General features: G+C 44.3%; 4 protein-coding genes across 4 annotated transcripts; 1 reads left to right on the top strand and 3 right to left on the bottom strand.

The window, feature by feature from the left end:
* Positions 1-203: 203 nt before the first annotated feature.
* Positions 204-3,675, top strand: L199_006017 (uncharacterized protein; the record flags this gene model as incomplete). Its single annotated transcript, XM_064891718.1, has 4 exons — positions 204-380; positions 448-620; positions 682-2,492; positions 2,576-3,675. 4 exons carry the CDS (start codon positions 204-206, stop codon positions 3,673-3,675), a joined length of 3,261 nt encoding a protein of 1,086 aa, XP_064747790.1.
* Positions 3,676-4,096: 421 nt separating this feature from the next.
* On the bottom strand, positions 4,097-7,562 carry L199_006016 (uncharacterized protein; the record flags this gene model as incomplete). The annotated part of the gene is made up of 7 exons (XM_064891717.1): positions 4,097-4,128; positions 4,199-4,258; positions 4,344-5,169; positions 5,239-6,323; positions 6,432-7,137; positions 7,200-7,398; positions 7,468-7,562. 7 exons carry the CDS (start codon positions 7,560-7,562, stop codon positions 4,097-4,099), a joined length of 3,003 nt encoding a protein of 1,000 aa, XP_064747789.1.
* A 1,327-nt stretch (positions 7,563-8,889) lies between these two features.
* On the bottom strand, positions 8,890-12,731 carry L199_006015 (uncharacterized protein; the record flags this gene model as incomplete). The annotated part of the gene is made up of 9 exons (XM_064891716.1): positions 8,890-9,679; positions 9,741-9,784; positions 9,836-9,950; positions 10,018-10,266; positions 10,325-10,679; positions 10,747-10,929; positions 10,988-11,353; positions 11,421-11,656; positions 11,749-12,731. The coding sequence occupies 9 exons, from the start codon at positions 12,729-12,731 to the stop codon at positions 8,890-8,892; spliced, it is 3,321 nt and encodes a 1,106-aa protein (XP_064747788.1).
* A 3,791-nt stretch (positions 12,732-16,522) lies between these two features.
* On the bottom strand, positions 16,523-17,556 carry L199_006014 (uncharacterized protein; the record flags this gene model as incomplete). Its single annotated transcript, XM_064891715.1, has 6 exons — positions 16,523-16,609; positions 16,685-16,721; positions 16,794-16,940; positions 17,015-17,104; positions 17,180-17,410; positions 17,468-17,556. 6 exons carry the CDS (start codon positions 17,554-17,556, stop codon positions 16,523-16,525), a joined length of 681 nt encoding a protein of 226 aa, XP_064747787.1.
* Between the last annotated feature and the right edge of the window lie 15 nt (positions 17,557-17,571).

Genomic DNA, 17,571 nt, shown 5'->3' with positions numbered 1-17,571 from the left:
CTGACTGGGCTGTTGCACCGTATAGAAAATTTAACTATAAATGCCTGTCTTTGGATAGATATTCCACGTCATCAGTTTCTCGCATGACACTTCTCCTTCGTTCGTGGGAAATCACCCGATCAACACCATTTGATTCTTCACCGTGGGAATATTGATCCATCTCATCTCTCTCTTCTCCACTTTACAGGTCCACCCATAGCAACATGTCACAGGAAGGAGATGGACCCTCTGCTACTCCCTTCGACCTGCTCATCAACGCCATAGCAGGATCAACAGACTATGTCCATCCTACCGACATACCTGCAGCGAGGGAACAATCACAAGACTCCAATGTCGATCAGACGCTAACTGGAACTCTGGCAAGCGCCAGCGCAGTACAAGTGAGTCTCACAGCTGGTCACGTGTCCTCCTCGATGTTGACCTTATCAAATGATGAAGGATATACAGACTACCAATAAGTTTGCCAGGCGAACTCGTCGGAATGATTCACCCACTCCGCGTCAAAAGGAGATATCCAAAGTCCTCTCTGAACAGATCATACACCAGAAAGGTAATAATACCACTACGATCGAGATATGGCATCCTACAGCGGGTCAAAAGAGTTACGGCAAAGAGAGGAGGTGAGCTTCTCCTTTTTTGTACCGTGTCCTATGGTAATGTCATGCCATATCAATAATGCAGGATACTCGCACCGCCTCCCAAATTATGTATATCCGGTACAATCCTCCCGACTATCACTTCGGTCACTCTCTCAACGACCTCCGCTTCAGCAAGTATATCAAGTAGTCAGACCCATCTCATCGCTCCACCATTATTTGAACCTTTGCTGAGCCTCGCTGGTACACCTGATGTCGCCGACGTCCATACGGAAGGCCAGAACGAAAGCACAACCAAGACGAGAAATAAGAAAGGCGAAAAATCAAGTCATCAACGCAAATTGATCTATGCAGCTCGTAATGCAGGATTCGGAGCTACTCTACCTAGATCGCGAACTAATGTAGAAGGGAAAGATAGGGAATTGTTATTAAAAGATGGATTGAATTTTCCTGGATTGTGGATCGGTGAAGAGGTTGGAAAGAATAAGGAATTTCATCTGGAATTGAAAGTGGACATTGAACCTGAACCTTCTACTATTCCCACCATACAAGAGGTACAACCACCTGGAGCAGGTCTTGGAGCTGAAGATAATGCTACAGAAGAGGTACGACAGCAAGGTCCTCGAGAACAACAAGAACAGCGTCAACAGGAAGAAGAAGGATCAGGACCATTCCATGACATTCAAATAGATCATTCTACCTCACTCTCAGAGGTATTGGAACCCTCTTCCATGGAAGTGCTACAACCTCTGGCGGAAGCTGTCAGAGACGCCAACAACGAAACTGCTGAGCAAACTTTGGCGGAACATTTACCTACATCGCAAAATAACACATCAATCAATTCACCTGAAATGCAAACAGTCCTTGAACACAGCAATCAGATTTCGTCCGGGAGGGATCCTTCGAACGGAGCTGCTCGGCATATCTTCAGACCAGTAACAACACCTTACCTTACATTCCTTTCCACATCACTCAGGTTGGTTTCTAAACCCTCCCAGAAAACCGCAAAGGCACGTTCAATGACCAGTTGTTTCTCTATCAAATCATCTTTCGCATTATGGACTAGGATCCATGCTCAGACGGTCCGAACTAAATATATGAAACTGGAATGTGCAGAAGGTGAGGGTGAAGGCAAGTTAACATCGAGAACTGGGAAATGGACACCATTCAGATTCGAGATTATCAAACGAGCTTTACCTCCGGCAGTCGAGAAGAAATCTAAAATCCGAAATCATCCTGGACCTCGTATTGAGGTAGAGGCAGATGTTGGTAATGAGGATATCCTAACGTATGGGTCGATAGTCAGATTAATAGATCTTCAAAGTGGTATAAAGAGTGATCCAGTTAGAATAGTGAAAGTCGAAAGTGGTGAACATAAATTGAATGGCGAATCGGATGGGCATCCAATTAGCGAATTACAGAGGATCGGTTTGATAAGGCTAAACACGGATGGATCTGATCATTTGAATGAAGATGGGCAGAGGTGTTACCTTTCGGCACCTGGTGCGAGGCTTGGTGGAGGGGAATTGTTAGATGGACGATCGGGACGTGCGAGACCCATCTTAAACAAAGATAAGAAACGACCATTACCAGTGTCAATGTCATCTACACAAGATGATAGTAGTTTCATTCCAGATACTTTGGGTGGTCTGGAACCCCAATTGTCACCGGAACGGGAGGTGGATGTAAGAGGAGAACCGCCAAAGAAGAAGAAAAAGACGAAAAGGAATGCATTGGCTGCTGCAGTATTGGCGGAAGATGAAGATGGGGGATCACATACTGTTTTATCTTGGGTCCAAGCTGAGACGAGTCAGATTCCTTCAATATTAGAGGAGGAGGCGAGAATGAGGGTGGAGAAAGTAGAAGATTGGATGTCATGGATTATAGGTGGTGTTGGTGAGTAATCATGATCCTGAATCCTTCTCGAACTGCTGAGAGGTCAAGGGGAGGTCAAATGTTAATTGGTTTATTCATGGTAGCATGTTCATCTCAGAGCATGACCACCGTTGCATCTACAGAGGATCTGAAAACAATCAACCCATTACCTGAAATATTGGTCTCACCGACATTTGATCCTCAATACAACACAGTCGACTTAACATTATCTCAATTCCATTTCCTTTCTTCCGCTGCTCCGTCCGGAGTAGACGAACCATTGGAAGTGTATTTGGGGCCAATCGGACCACTGTACGTGACCTGTTGGAGGTCCACCTCTCACAAGAATACACCTACCGCCGCTATACCTTATCAACCCACCGAAGAGAGTATAGATGACGGAGAGAAGGTGGTCTCGTCCTTCCCTGCGGACAAGAAACATGTGATTGTCCGAGTGTATCTACCTGAGATTGAGGAGATCAGGAGAGTTGTGGGAAATCTCTTGGCGAGAATCAAGGAGGAAGATGAGGATGAATCTAGGAAGGATCAGGAGGGTGTTGAGGGAATAAGACCAACAGTACAAGATGGATTGACTACTGTGGAAGATGATCAAGACCAGGTACACAGTCAGACCCAAGTTCAAGATGGAAGACCTGAAGACGAGTCGAAAGATACCGATTTACCCGACTCGGGATTTTTCACAAACGAATCTAAATTGGATACTACGACATGGTTCAATTCTGAAGATCAATCTCATCCTCCTGATAAACTTGATGATCTATCTATCGCTACTGCGTTAGAAATGACCAGTACGCTGAATGATCTAGGTCCATTCGTGTCGTCTTCTTCGACTTTGTCAGATTCACATCATGTCCAGAAGACCAATGAAGGGAATGGGGCGATCATTGATCCTTCTCTATCTGAAGGAACACGAGAACATACTAATACTCAATCTAAATCGTATGGTGCGCTCCAACAGCAGAAGCAAAGGACAATCAGTAATGGTCACGAAGACTTGGGGAAGGATACAACTATCAAATTGCATTTTGCACCCCAGTCTCAATCCGATGGTGCGGATATAGATAAATCGGGATCAAACATATCTTTACCTTTTGTACTCATTAGACAGTCCGATGGGATAGGATTTGGGATAGAAAAATCGGTAATTATCGATGAGTTATCAGATGAAATTAGAGTGATCTAATTAAAGACGATGTAGAAAAGTGAAAGAGGTGGATATGACTTGTACAGAAAATATATCGTACTAATTTCCTTGTATATGTAAAACCAAGCACGTGAATGAATCTTGATTTGGGAGATATGGGACATACAAGACGGGCATTGGTCCTGAATTGATGTTCAACTCACTTGATTGATTTTGCATGTAATGTGATTGACAATACTGCTGATATATACTATCACGATGAATTATGTTTTGTTTGATATTCAAACCGAAAACCGAAAAACCGAAAACTGAAAAATCTCAAAAAAAAAGCAAAGTACAGAAGAGTAAAGAAGATTATGAAGCAAAAAGTCCATCCGTTGATTTTTTGTATTGATAGTTATGAAGAACACAATAAGATGAGCGGGAGAGAGATGAGGATCGTCAATGGAAGTGCAATCGATTATTGAGCGATGGTGAATGGTGCCGACAACCCTATTAACGAAGCAACGATTATATATCAGTCATCAGCACCGTCCTACAAGAGTCGAGATGAAATACTTACAAGCTTCATAATCTGATTCTTTCGTTCTATCACCAGTGATATGTAAAGCTCTCATCAAGACTGCACAAAACAAAAACAAATCAGCTTATATTCCTTTATTGACACCATATGTGTTTTTCAAGTAGATTTCGTATAGACAACTCACACTTATAAGTCCCATTAGGTATACTAGTCCCGTTAGCGAACTTGGCCTGTTCCAACGCAAACGTAGAATAATCATTTCCTTGCCCATCAACATTATCAGTCGATCTTGGGATATAATCATTTTCAAACAAGTTGCCTAAAATAGGTACTTTGGCGAATGTATTGGATTTTCCAGATTGGTAAGAGGAACATCCTTTACCTTGGAAATTCGTTAATTGACAATAGAGCGAGATGAGCGATTGGGTCTTGGTCGATTTCCAATTGGCGATTTCGGATTGTAAAGATGATGAAATCGAGTTGATCTTTCTCTCCTCTACCAACCTCTTGTAGATCTCCGGTTGAAGCGGAGAGTTTGATCTCTTTGAATTGTAATTTGGTGTGAAACCCAAACTTGAATTGGCACCAACCAGATCAATCAACAATAAAGGTGTACCACCGACTAACCTATATAATACCGTGGGGTACGAATCATTTTGGAAAGTATACGAATGTCCAGTTGAAGATTGGACTGAACCGCTCTCATCTAAGATTGTGGGCGAGTTGATACCTAGGTAATCGGCTGTGGGATCCAATACGGGCATATCTCTCATTTTCGCTGCTACACCCAGATAAGGTACTTGAGCGTTGTTATCGGAATTATCACTTGATACTTGGATGAAACCAGAGTAGATTGGGAATTGCTTGGCATCGAGTCCAGTTGGTGCTGTAAATTGCATGATCACCACCCAGGTGGTTTTGGGAAGCAGAGTGACGGATGATTGAGAGAATTTGACGGTGGCTTGGGACGAGACTTGAGGAACGGGTTGATCGTTGGATTGGTTCATGCCCTTTGGAAAACAAGTCCTATTAGCATTGTACTACCTCGTCTGCGCTGGGTGAGGACAGATACCACTCACCGATCTGTAGGCCAAAGCGGTACCAGCAGGTACGTTTGACAACTTATACTTTACAATCTTGTTCGAAGGATTGGTCAAAGTCAAGTACTGAGTGCCCGCGAAATAGTTTGTATCATTCAACAAGATCTCCGAAGGGGATACAACCACATTGGGACTGATGGCCTGGGCGATATTGAGTTTACCTGCACCTTGCACAGCGACATTGGCAATTGTACTGTCCGATACGGAGGTCTTGAGTGAATCGGCAGTAGATTGTAAAGCTTTTTTCACCTTATCTGGGGAGACGTTGTTATTCCCTTTAGAAGCGATGTGCAATGCTGATGATCCTGCTACTAGCGGAGCAGAGTACGAAGTACCATCGACGATGGACCAATTGGACATGGTCGCAGGTAAGATTACGACCATGTTGGTTCCTGGAGCTACAATCGATGGGGCCAAGAACAGATCGTTGGTAGGACCAATCTCACTGAAATACGACGTGATATTTCCAGTAAATGTGTTGGGTGATTGGTAAGGGTTGAAACTGAATGTGACGGTAGTATTCGTCGAGGTGTGGTTGGTGATCTGTGATAAGAGGTAATTACCATCTTCCAAACTGATCATTCCGAAATCCAATGGGAAATTCTGATAGAGAGGAACAGTATTGGCAGTGTTTATTAAGAACATCTGTCGTCCACCTTGATAGTAGATGTTCTTCGCTTTTTGTTCTAAAGAACAACCACCTCTTCTGACTAGTGTGACGTAACCGTTCAAGTTGGGCGTACCGTCAGGAATCGTACATCCATCGTCGGCGACGGATGGGTCGGTGGTGAATGCGTATAAGGGGTATGTACCGGCAGTGAAAGTCTTGTAATTGTAGTATGGGATTGGACCGTAGCCAGTGGATACCGTGGCAAGTTGTGATGGGTAAAAGGCATTGTCGCTTGAACCGACGTTGATGACTCCCAAACCGGCTCCAGGGGAATAAGAGTAGAAAGCACCGACTTGACCTTGATTACCTGCTGAAATGGCAAGCACAACACCGGCAGCGCTCAGTCGACTAGCAAAGACTGATAACATGCTTTCGGTCCATCCGGAGGTTTCACCTAGGAGGGGTTCATATCAGCACTGTATTCCTTTGTCAAAAGGAAAGTAAAGAATGAATGGGTATCTCAAGGAATAGAACCACACCAGAGTGGAAAATTTTAACTCACCAACACTAAGATTGATCACATCCACCCCATCATCGTAAGCTTTCTGCATAGCTTGTAAAACAATATCATCCGTCGTTGCACCATTACATCCAAATACTCTGTACTGGTATAAAGACGCTTCGGGCGCTACACCGGTCACGCCATATTGGTTGGCATTGGCACCGATGAGACCAGCAGTGATAGTTCCATGGGAATAACAGTTATCGAAAGGATCATTGTCTGGTACAGGGTCATTGGAACCATCGAAAGAATCTCCAACGAAATCGTATCCTCCTACTATCTTACATCCTGAACCGTAACATCCTCCTAGGGGTTCACGGGTGTAATCTACTCCACTATCAATGATAGCCACTTTAACACCTTTACCCTTGTTTCCTGATGCATGGACTGATTCGGCTCCGATCTGAGATAAGACTGAAAACCCTTTGTTGGATGTAGACGAGGAAGATGAAGTAGCGGATGGAGTGGAAGTGACGGTGGAGGTGGTACATTTCTGATTACGTCCTTTACCCGTACAAGAGGTTGTAGTGGTCACCTTGGCGGATGTAGAGGTAGAAGAAGAGTATGCTTGAGCAGAAGAGTTTCTGAGTCCGGTAGCAACAGACCATTGATAGGATTGGGCAGTGACGGGTTGAGCAGGTAAGTTGAGTAAGTGAACTTGTCTGAAATCGATTATACCTTCTACCGATAAAAGGTTGGCCAAGTCCTATACAACGAATTCTGTTAATAAAGTGTCCTTGCCATCATGATGAATGAAGGGAGACATACCGAATCCGTATCCAAGGTAATACTGGCACCAAAGAAGAGATCATTGGAATATTCCTGGTGGACCGTATAAGCTGTATTTCGTTCTTTCAATTGACCGTAAATCGCCTCATGAGGTGAATTAGCCTCTCTTTTCATTCCTGAGGAAGTCAGATGGGCATTGGAGTCGAATTCGACGATATATCGACCTGGAACGATGGATCTATATAAAAAGTAACAGATACACAATATGAGCGGAGTTCGTGTCTAGGTAGGATCTTTGTTGACTCACCCAGATGTAGTCATCTTGACATCGGCCAAGTTGAACGCATCTACCTTCACCCCAGCCAGAGCGAGGGTAAGGGATAAGAGAATTGATGATTTCATTGTTCAGATTGATTGTTTCGTTGTCGAGGAGATAGTCCTAGAGTGTAGGATGTTATACTCTGAGAGTAGATTATGAGATTGAGTACTATTATTGGAAAGAGCGTATATCTTGCTAAAGAGCGTGTGAGGGTTGGGATGCCCCAAAGTACCGAGGTTGAGGGGTAATGTCGATCAGATGTCAATCAAGTACCCAAAATAGAGAGCGCAGATAATTGGGTTGATGGTGAGCTATACCAAAGAAAGAAATGAAAGAGAGATCAAAAGGCTAAATGAAGGGAAAAAAAGTTGATCTACGCTACCCTCTCATTAGCTCTGATGACAGATGACAGGCGACTGATGTCAATAACACAGACCCGATGTATGCGAGGTAATCGAGGAATGTACGAGGACGACGAAGAGGAGGATCCCGGCGTAAAAGTTTGTTGACACGATTTTGAGTTGACATTTGCCGGAGGACTCGGACTGGCTTCTGATTTCAAGATTTACCCTGAACATGGAAAACAGGATGAGACATTACCCATTCTATGGGTCGGACTGGATCCCATGTGGGAAGTAGTGACGAGATCGAATGAAGCCTTTGACGCGTTGTAGGTACGATATCACCAGTACATGCACATGAGTATATTGGTGGAATGATCATCTGCTTACGTGCAGGTACTGTGAGCAGGAAGAAAGAGGTCGGAAGTAAACTGATCCGCAAGTACTGACTGTGACATGAAGTGGACGCGTGATTGTGATTGTGATCAGATCAGATCAGATCTTCGTCGGATCTACATGACGGCGACCTCTCAATCACACTCACTCGATGGATTCTGATTGATCATCAACGTTCATACCATTCCTGCCCCCAGGATATCGGAAATTATCACATGTCCCGCTGAGATAAGATGATTGTTTGCCAAATGACATCGTACGTCTATATGAGCGAGTGTGGACGTGTAAAACAAACACATCTTCTTTCATTCTTTCATGTTAAGTTCGTCAATATGAAATTCTACTGATTTATGCATCTTTCTCTTTCTCAAACACCCAATGATTCACTGTCCTTTCTTGCTTTCTCACTTTCTGTGTCCATGTATCAAATGACGATTCGAGATTGCCCATGGTCGATCTTATGCACATGACCTAATACAATCAAATGATTTCTCTCAAACCATCAGAATATTATTCCCACTCCACCAACATTGCTGTTGATAAAATCCCAAAAGTTCAATTATAACTCCTTGATAACCCAAGAAAGTATTCCAGCCCTTCACATCTCTGATTCGTGTTCTTGAAATTGTCCATGATATTCGATAAATGACCAAAGTTGACCGGTTACAGTAAATCACATAAATTTGAATGGAACAAAGACGTGGGTACCATCTTCTCTCATCAAATATTGACCTTGACCTTGCCCCTGTTCATTCGGAATCGGTATCGGATAATTCCCATCTTGTAAGTTCATGTGATTGGAATTCAAAGGTGGTGGACCAAGATGATTAGGCATCATGTTACTGTTATTATCCGTAGTAGGAGTAGTGAACATCTGATATTTCTGCTGCTGAGGTTGGGGGTTATATATCCTTGAATTCGTTGATGTCGATTGAACTCCATCGCTTTGATTCGAGTTTATCCAATTATCGTAAGTCACACTTTCATCTACCGGTTCCATCAATCCTCCCGCGCCCGATGAAGAGTATGCGTTGCGTTGGTCATCAGAGGCAGGAATATATCCTCTCATCAACGACATACCGGATGTGTCAAAGGTAGGAGAAACAATAGGAGGGGAAGTATAGGATGGCGAGGTGGTCGATAGGGTAGGTTCGCTATTATGTGATGATATTCGATTGTGATGACTATGGTTATGGTTGTGGTGATGATGTTGATGATGAATATGCTGATGCTGTTGCTGTTGATAATGCTGCTGCTGCTGCTGCTGCTGATGATGATGATGATGTGCAGAGTGTGAGCTTGTGGTAGACCTCGATTGCGCATCTGAAGGCAAACTAGGCTGGGTGGTATTCTGACTATCATTTGTCAATTTGGCAAGATCGGATAACACGGCTTCCCAGGTGCCATCCGATTGAGCTTGACTGGATGCTGGTGAAGGTCGTTCTTGCCATTCTTTTCGAAGACTGAAAGCCCAACAATCTGTCAGATCATTCTAACCATGTACAACAGGATGAGTTTACTTACTCAATTGATCGTTCCCACGCTTTGGCATGAGCCCATCTCAGTTCCTGGATTTATCGTCAACCAAGTCATTCCGCCTGCAGCAAAAGGATACTTACGTTCAGAGCTCTGATACAGATCTGAATATCCTCGTCGGATCCTCCGGCCCTAGCCAACAACATGGCGGTATAGTATGTTCCATCCCTTACAAGACTGGCATCCCATTCGAAGAATCTGGGTGAAAGACGGACAAGTCAGCTAAAGGGCAAAACCACACATCATAACGGGAAATATGACTCACCTAGTCCCAACATGTCTTCGCACAATTTCCATTATCTGCCTAGTTTGCACATCGCATTTACTTTTGGATATGTCAAGCAGATGTTGGGCGTTGAGCAGGTCATTGTGCATGGCTTCGGGCGTAGACGGATTAGATTCAGTGATGAAAGCTGTAGTCTGAGCTTGGGCAAGCTTTGATATTCGGTCTTCGAGATTCGTTCGAATGACATTTTGAGCTTCGAACAGGAAGATCTTCCATCCATCTGCAAAGCTATCATCATCGCAACGCGTCAGCTTTGCCAATCATAGGGAAGACTCGGGTGACCTACCGAATCACCTCATCTCCCTGAGCGAACGAAGGTCCGGAAGATGACGCCTCATATTTCAGTTGGTCGAAATCTTCCCAACATCTTTCTAAGGCTTCCCAAGCTTGCTTGACGAGATCACCGTTGACGGCAGTCCGTCTTTTGGCTGCAGGTCCAGTTAAAGCTTTGTTGATCTTCCGACAGGCAAGAGCCAGATTGATGGGAGCGGTAGCGAATCTACTTGATAACCTGAATGCTGCTGAATCCCGAACAAGGGATCTGTGGTCGATGGAATCTTGCATAGTTTCTAGGTCTTCATCGTCCAGATGTAATCGGCCACCTTTAAGACCGGTGGTGATACCTTCATGTACGAATGCGTCTGTGAAACAACAAACTCAGCTTCATACCTATACGCCAGTTAGTGTAGAGGATGAAGCGTGACTCACACCAATAGATTCTGACTCTGACCCGCACCAGATCCTGTCCATCTAGATCATCGGACCCACCATTCACCCCGGCGGTACCACTGGGTTGACCGTCGTAGCCCATCGCGACAAATGAACAGAGAGTGAAGACTTGAGAAATTGCAGCTTCATACATTGACAATCTCTCGACGGGAGATGCGATACCTACAAAAACTCATGTCAACATACCGGATGGAAGGTCCAGATGTGCTGATTCACTTACCATCTGTCAACGGTAGAACCATTAATAAGACCCTGACACCATCCCAAGTAGGTCTTCTCATCAACCCATATTCATCGATCTCTTTGAGGATAATCTCAATGACAAATTTCATTTTCTCCTTTCTCTTCTGCCTATCATTCTCTCTTTTCATCTCCGCATCGCCTGGACCTAGTAGACTGATATCTTCCAACGGCGCACCCCCACCTTCTGGAACATCAAGTTTCCCATATTCATCGACGCCATACGAGACAGCCCAAGCGTACAGGACATGGCATAAGATAGCTCCTTCAGGTCCCATGGCGGATGCTGATGGTATAGGGTTGGATAGATACCTTCCGATGAAATTCTGAGGATCGAGAACCGGTCCTGTATAGAATCAAGGTGACTAAAGTCAAAAATGGCCAAAAGGTATTTGGGCGTAAGGTTGACTCACGTTGAACTTGGAACCGTCTGAAGAATGCAGAATCGAAAAAATCTTTTGTCAAGTCAGGTATGATTCCTCCTCCATCTGTGGATTTTATGGGGCTCAATGTCAAATCCGCGGTAGGTTCGCCGGTTTGATGGGCTACCGCAGCATTTGCAGCGGTTTTACCAAACAGCATTTCGATCTCTGATATTCTTTTACCTCGTCGAAGTTGCTTGGCGGCTTTCAGAGGGGCAAACTCGTCGCTGTGCATGAAAAACGATCAGTTAGTCAATACATTTTTTCCAGTGATAGAGAAAGAGACTTGGGCAGTAGATGCTTGTGATTCAGCACTCACATGCAATTTAAACCTCTCTCTATGCAATTGGTGCACGATACTTTCTTTTGTTTACTCGCACCTTTACTCCTACTGGGTCCTACTCCATCATCTTCCATCGTTGCTTTCTCCGCTGCTTCCTGCTTATCTTTCAAGTCACATTTGACCCTCCTATGTCGACATGCTCCACAAGCTGTGAATTGCTGTCGGGAAGTCTTCGATCCTGGCTTCTCAGGTTTGCCAGAAGGTCCAGCTGAGGCATTGTTCTTCGAACTGGTGGACTGAGCTGTTGGCAATGGAGCAGGGACGGTGGATTGCCAAGCTTGGTGATGGTCGATCGGAACATTCGACATGACATCATGGGATGGTGGAGGTAGAGGGGGAGGGAAATAATCTAGCATGGCTGTGTTATGAGAGGATCCACTATCCATCGGTACACCTGTAGGCGTATGTAGAGGAGGAAAGTATTCGGCCATATTGGGATTATGTGATGATCCACTTCCCAATGGCATCTCGTAAGGTGATACTATAATCGAGTGTTGCATCTGTTGATGCTGTTGCTGCTGTTGTTGATGATCAAGATAATTGGGTAGAAGCTGATGTTGAGGTATCAGTACAGATGGACCATCATGCTCGAGTTTCGGCTGAAAGGTCGCATCGTAAGGTTGATTTAATGTCATATTGACGGGTGGACCAGGAGGTTGATTCTCGGCAGCATAGAAGATGTTGGGAGGTGGTGGAGGTGGGTAGTACCCTTGTACCTGTTGGACCTGGTCAGAATGCTGATTATGTTGATGATGAGCATGGTGATCATGAGGATTAGGATGAGATGGATGACCGTAAGGATTTTGAGGGAGATTGATGGGTGGTGGTCTACCTCGTTGGTTAGATCTATCCTGTTGCGGGTAGTTTGAGCCCTCGGCATGAGGGTAAGAATGGGGCATCTGTTCATTTTCGAAATCGGCCACCGTCGTCAGCAGGAATTCTTCCCACCAATTGAACATGGTACAGATGATGAGGAGTATACGATGGAAGTTGATTGATGATGAGATGAGATAGGGAAGACAATATTGAAACGATATCAGACTATGAACAACTCAAACTCACCTGGATCGGCCGGTACTATAAACGAAATCTTTTCCTTGTCATTCATCACCCTTTTACAGAGATGGGATATCCTTTCAGACAAAGATTAGAGATCTTAATTCTGGGTATCCTCCTAGGCGCTTCGTTAGTGAGTTAAAATCGAACCAAGGTTACAAGGTTAGGGCGACACCGTTAGCTGTCTTGTCTTGTCCTCCTGCCTTGCCTTGCCTTCTCCGATGAGCTATTTGTAATTTGATAAGTCCAATCTGTAAATGGGAAGGACGGGCAAGGAGGAAAGATGCACCCTTTGAGGACTGTGCTTTGATTGAGTTTGATGGTGAGGATGGTGATGGTACGATATAAGGTGATCTAGAACGGTCTTGCGGTCGTTTAATTAAAATCCAAACCAATAAAAACCTCGTTTTGGTGTTTGATGAACGCTGATGCCGATGCTGATGGTGGCCGATGTAAGAGACTATGTTAAGACAGAATCATAACAATTAGCTCGTGCTTGTGCTGGTCAACGGCACATACACCGACATCGAGCCCTTCGTAGTCGTTGTAGACGCAAAGCAGATGAGCATGTTATATATACATTTACATACCTTTTTGCCCTGACGGATGTTTCTCAAAATCTGTCTGATATCTGATATTTGATGTTGAATCTTCTAATCTTTAATATATCGGACGAATTTACTCCGAGATGCCCAAAGATATGGATATGGGTCCAAACCACTTTTTATGATCAATGCACGGTCACAACCACAACCCTTTCAGCTGATAGAGTGGGGCGATGGTATGGATTATTGCGCGAATAAGACCGAAGGGGCCGTTGACGTTGTGGGGATGCTCCGTCCGGATGTCGGATTTGATGGCAGGGCGCCGAGGATCAAATTGCAATGACCAAGTTTATAAATTGTATTGTTGATGCAAATGTAAATCAAAGGATGGGTTGTTGATGTGTTCAGAATGCAACAAGATGAGGGATAGATGGATAGACGGATAGACGGATAGACGGATAGATGACCGAGATGAACGCTTCGGACCCTTTTTGGGAAACCCCTTCCCAATATGTTGAGGGGTATGAAGATACGATATAGTATGAGCGTGGAGTATATGCTTCCAAATTGATTTTCCTTTGCGTCTTGTCTCCACTGACTCAATTCGACTGAGGAGCAGTGAGAGCGAAGATGGTAGTGCGAAATGGATGATGATAGGGATGATCGTAATCGTAATCGCAATCGTAATCTTGAGGTAGGTGCCAGATGGTGGAATGTCGATCTGATCTGTGATTTGGAATCTGACACTAATTATTATTCCCGGTCTGGCCAGACCACCGATAGAACCGTTTTTTTATTCTTTCTCCTTTTGGTCCTCTCCGTCAACTTCGGGGTTGGGGATGGATCAATATCAGTAGACAATCAAAGATGATGGAAGTTCTCTTTTGTTCTCTCTTCTTGATATGATGATGGGCAGGGCAAAACAAATGCAACTGCTGAACTGGTACCAGATATCACTAAACTTTTAAACTACAGTACTAACCGCAAGATGATCTTTCTTTCTCCCCTTCTTCCCTGTGTGCCTGTTGTTCGTTCCTATTACTTACTGTAAGAAAAGGATGTTTAAGAGAACCCTTTTCTGCACACCTCGGACATATATCGTATAACGTGGAATGGAGGTAACATCTCTCATCTCACCACCTTGTAACATAGTACATACGTGATGATGCATGAGAGATACCTCGGAGGTGGATGCAATGATTGTGAACGCCACTTATGCTTATGTGTGACTCTTGTCAACACCTTCATGCACGAGGGGGAAAGAGAGATTACTGGTATTTGTTTCTCGGGTAAAATCATATACTCTTAAAATGCCAATATATTTTTTACGATATTAAAAAAAAAAGCCCCTCTAGAGCTCCACTCAGCTTGAGCTGCGACTATCAGGGTCAAATAGACACTCACTACTCACTTTCGTTCTTTCTCACGTTTTTTACGATGGCACGCGCCTCATGCATGACTCACTCGTACCTTTGCCGGATGGAAAGCTGAAAACTGCAGTAAATCACCCTAAATATCATACACATATCTCTCTCTCTCTTGTAATCGATGATACAGTACCTCGATGAAGGTAATTCATGCAATCTCACACTCTAGACAGCTTACCGGAATTTTTACAGCACTACAGTCTGACTGTGAGTATGATTATCATAACCGTCACCAAACGTATCGTTGTCGTTGTTGTTGGAAAGTGGATCAATCTCTCGTTCTCTTCAAGAAATTGAATGAGAATGGGAAAATGGTGGCGTTTTCACCTGGCGCCATGAACTGGAATAACACTCTTACGACGCTTTTTCGGCGAATCACCCCTTCGTATCTTTCTAGCTGACAAAACCTCCTTATCACTGCGATACCAATACTGCGATTCGGCAGTTGTGACATCCCTCAGCTTTAGTACTGTGCGCTGTACTGGTACTGCAAGGTTTAGCATCAAGGGCTATCTATGGAGAATTACAAAGTCGCACTTAAAGGTAGAGTATATCTGCGAAAAAGATACGAGAGACCACCGATCTAACCCAAGGAGAAATGCCGTTAGATGTTCGAATCCTTACCGTAATTTCACGTTGTCTCCCACGAAGCAGAGGAATGCGAGTTTTGGTGTGACAGTCAGTGGTGAAACAGACGATCAAAGGTGATCTGCATGCATGCATGCGACGTTGAACACGGTGATGATAACAATCTTTCAAGCTTTCAATGATACAGTACTGCAGCTGTACATACAAGCACAATGGTGTCTGCTGCTCCACACGTGACGTCCCGCACTCAGAAAAGAAACTAAGTAATTTAGTATATGATCGGGAATGCTAAGTTCTGTATAGCTTGAACACTTGTGATTTACTACTGTGTAAATAAATCCGTTAATTAATTACTCTTCCTGACCAATGACGAGGCCTTTCTTTTGGTCATATGCCGCTGAGCTCTCGGACGCAAATTGTGCAGCTGAATAAAGAGGCAGTAAATCACACCTTCCATCCTGCCCGTGTAGAGTGGATTGCGAATTCAATTCGCCAAGTATGGCTACTAAACTGTCACTGTTCATGAAAAGGAAGACGATGCGGCCGAAGCTAATGCTAACGACTCTTGTATTCGGCTCCAGCAAACTTCGAAAAGCTTATTGCTCGGTGTCACCTAGAGAGACGCACGGTGGCGTTGCCACCCCCTTCCATCTTCCCTTTTTACTTTACCATGTTACAGACGCCGAATCGTCCATGTAGCTGTCCATACCTTCACTCACGATGCTGCACCATGCCTTTAGCTCATTCGATATTGATATTCGAGCATGATGTATGGCTTAGTCTTACCCAAAATATCTTTCTGATTGAACAAGAATTGACGAGATGAGCTACAAACCGTATCGAAAATGAAGCTGGCAATCAAGACTGAGCACGGCCCACGCCATGGCTGGCGTAAGGTGCCCTAGGTCGAACAAGAGCTCTCTGATGGTAAATAATGAACCCCATTTCCGCAGTCGTCTTGCCAAATAGCAAGAGCTCCACTCAGGGGGGTGGGTGTAGTAAATGATGCCGAATAGTTCCCGTCGTAGAGAGTGCATGATGGCTGTTCAATGTTTGTTGCATTCCATCTAACACAGATAGCGACTCGATATCTGACTCAACTTCAACACATTTCCAATGTACTGTACTATGCGTTCACGTAGCTGCATTCTCGTCCAGCAGCGCAGCTCCTTGGTGCTTGAAAGCCTCGCCACCAGTCTGGACGGCCTTGATCACTCCTTCCTACAATATCAAAGCCACACAGCCAGCTTTAGCTTATTACCATTTCCAATTCAGTCTTGAAAAATGACAACAAACCTCTTTCAACCGTAACATCACACCAATTATACTCAAGCTATACACATATAATGTATGACTCTATGTCAACTATCCAGATACGTGATCAAACGACAAAAGGTGTACCCACTCGGTTCCCGGGGGTCCTACCAAACTAGCACAGATAGTTTGCATTTCCATCCGCTGAGATAATAGACTATGGAATGGGACTTGTCTTATGGGGATGACAAGATGAGGACATCCACCTACACTTGCTGGAACGTATGGTCCAAGGGGTCTAGAAAATGGATAAGTCAGCTCAGCAATACGGAATGATAAATCATAGGAGATGTCAGGAACTCAGGTTCTCACTTGGTACGTCTGCCAAGAGGGATGGATATATCATTTAGCTTTTGTTCGCGATAAGTTGGAAGCCATTCCAAAGCAGTGAGTTCGACATATCTGCCATCACACCCAGTATTATCATCCATCAGCAATCCACGTACCAGCCCCATTCATGGGACAATGACCACTGACAAAGAACTGCCTTCATCTACATCATTCCCCTCCAACAGGTCCAAGAACCATTTACCCGCTTTTCTAAATTTATCTTTCACCCGTCGGAAGTTTTCTTCGTCCCATTCTTCTTGTTGGGCAACCTTGAACGCTTCTCTCACAGGATGACCTAGGGGAGGTAATCTACCTTCATGACGGGATTGATACCTCTCATGTATACTCGTACCTTTCCCGAAATCCTTCCATTGCCACCTATTCCAAAAATATATTTAGTCAAATCACGAGATCGGAAGATCGAGAATGACTAACGCTCCGATGGCCTTTGGTATCTCATCTTCTCCTAGAATATCAACTTCTGTAGCAACAATCTCTGAGATATTGACTTTCTTCAAATTCATCTTGGTCGCTCTGGA

Source organism: Kwoniella botswanensis, chromosome 1 (genome assembly GCF_036426115.1).
Source record: "Kwoniella botswanensis chromosome 1, complete sequence".
NCBI classification, from domain to species: domain Eukaryota; kingdom Fungi; phylum Basidiomycota; class Tremellomycetes; order Tremellales; family Cryptococcaceae; genus Kwoniella; species Kwoniella botswanensis.
Note: the sequence above shows the minus strand (reverse complement) of the source record. Positions and strands in the feature narration are given on the sequence as shown.